Source organism: Acyrthosiphon pisum, chromosome A2 (genome assembly GCF_005508785.2).
Source record: "Acyrthosiphon pisum isolate AL4f chromosome A2, pea_aphid_22Mar2018_4r6ur, whole genome shotgun sequence".
NCBI classification, from domain to species: domain Eukaryota; kingdom Metazoa; phylum Arthropoda; class Insecta; order Hemiptera; family Aphididae; genus Acyrthosiphon; species Acyrthosiphon pisum.
In genome coordinates, this window is record NC_042495.1 from 51,465,483 (window position 1) to 51,466,696 (window position 1,214).

A 1,214-nucleotide genomic window follows, 5' to 3' on the forward strand; every position below is an offset into this window, starting at 1 on the left:
ATTTATCAACGCATCTAAGTTAGACAAGGGCTCGATTATGTGGTTAGATAATAAAAATATAACATACCTACTATGTAGTAGGTACATGATATATTACAGTTTATATAAATTTAGTGTAGCATACAAATACTGCTGCAGATTCTAAATAATACAATATTAATAAACAAAATAGAACTTTATGTACCTATTTAATTAAAGTCTGAAAATTAAATTGTATAATGATATGACTATTATATAAAATAAACTAATTAATATATCTAATAGAACTAATCAAATTCTGGCAGTTTAATTGTATAATATAAATTTTATTTTTGTTATTTATTAAAATTTATTATTATTATTATTATTATCACTACTCATAACATTATTGTGTATTAATCGAACGAATTTTGTTTGTTTGAGTTTCATCAATGCTCGGTACGTCAGTCCGCCAGAAGCAGTTTGGCGACTGTTTTCGTACGAGTTGCATAAGCCGAGTCACAGGGTGATCAGGCTTCCAGTCCATCTGGAAGACTACCACACGGTGTACTTCGCTCCGGGACAAGAACTGGAGCGGGTGCAAAACGCAGCGCTGGCCCGAACAAGACTCACGGCGTTCTTCTCGCTCAACGAGATGGACCCCGAGGCCAGACAGTATCTCTACCATGAGATACCGATGCATTACACCTGGGCGGAAGAGACAGGAGGTGGAATCGGCGCCGAAGGGTAATGCCCAACGAGACGTTGTCTCGGATGTACGCGGTCAACCCCCTAGATCGAGAGCGATTCCTCTTGCGACTGCTGCTGCTACACAGGAGAGGTCCTCAGTCGTTCAGAGACATGAGGACCGTCGACGGGATCGTGTATCCGACCTACGCGGCGGCGGCGGTGGCGCTTGGACTCCTGGAGGATGACCAAGCCCTGCTGGCGTGCATGACAGAGTCCGCGGCCGTGGACACTCCCGCACAGCTGCGTTACCTACTGGTGACGATCCTGCTGTACTGCGAGGCCGCGGATCCGCTGGCGTTATACATGGCAAGCGAGGAAGACCTGAGGCAAGACTTCTTCCACAGACTGAGAGACGAGGACCGCGCGAGGGCCGCGTGCCTGGACGCCATCGGGCGGCTGCTGCAGGGTCACGGTAAAACGCTGGCCGACTACGGGTTGCCGAATCCGGACGTCGCGCTGCTCGAAGAGGACGCGGGCGGAGACGTCTACGCCTTCGTCGACGCAGT

At 47.4% G+C, this 1,214-nt stretch overlaps 1 protein-coding gene across 1 annotated transcript in view; it reads left to right on the top strand.

Annotated features, from left to right (window-relative positions):
* Positions 1 to 709, top strand: part of LOC100569842 — a 2,885-nt gene extending 2,176 nt beyond the window's left edge. The window contains exon 3 of the mRNA XM_008183308.1: positions 403 to 709. Within this exon, the coding sequence (XP_008181530.1) occupies positions 403 to 709 (307 nt within the window). The remainder of the gene's footprint in view (positions 1 to 402) is intronic.
* The last annotated feature ends 505 nt before the right edge of the window (positions 710 to 1,214 follow it).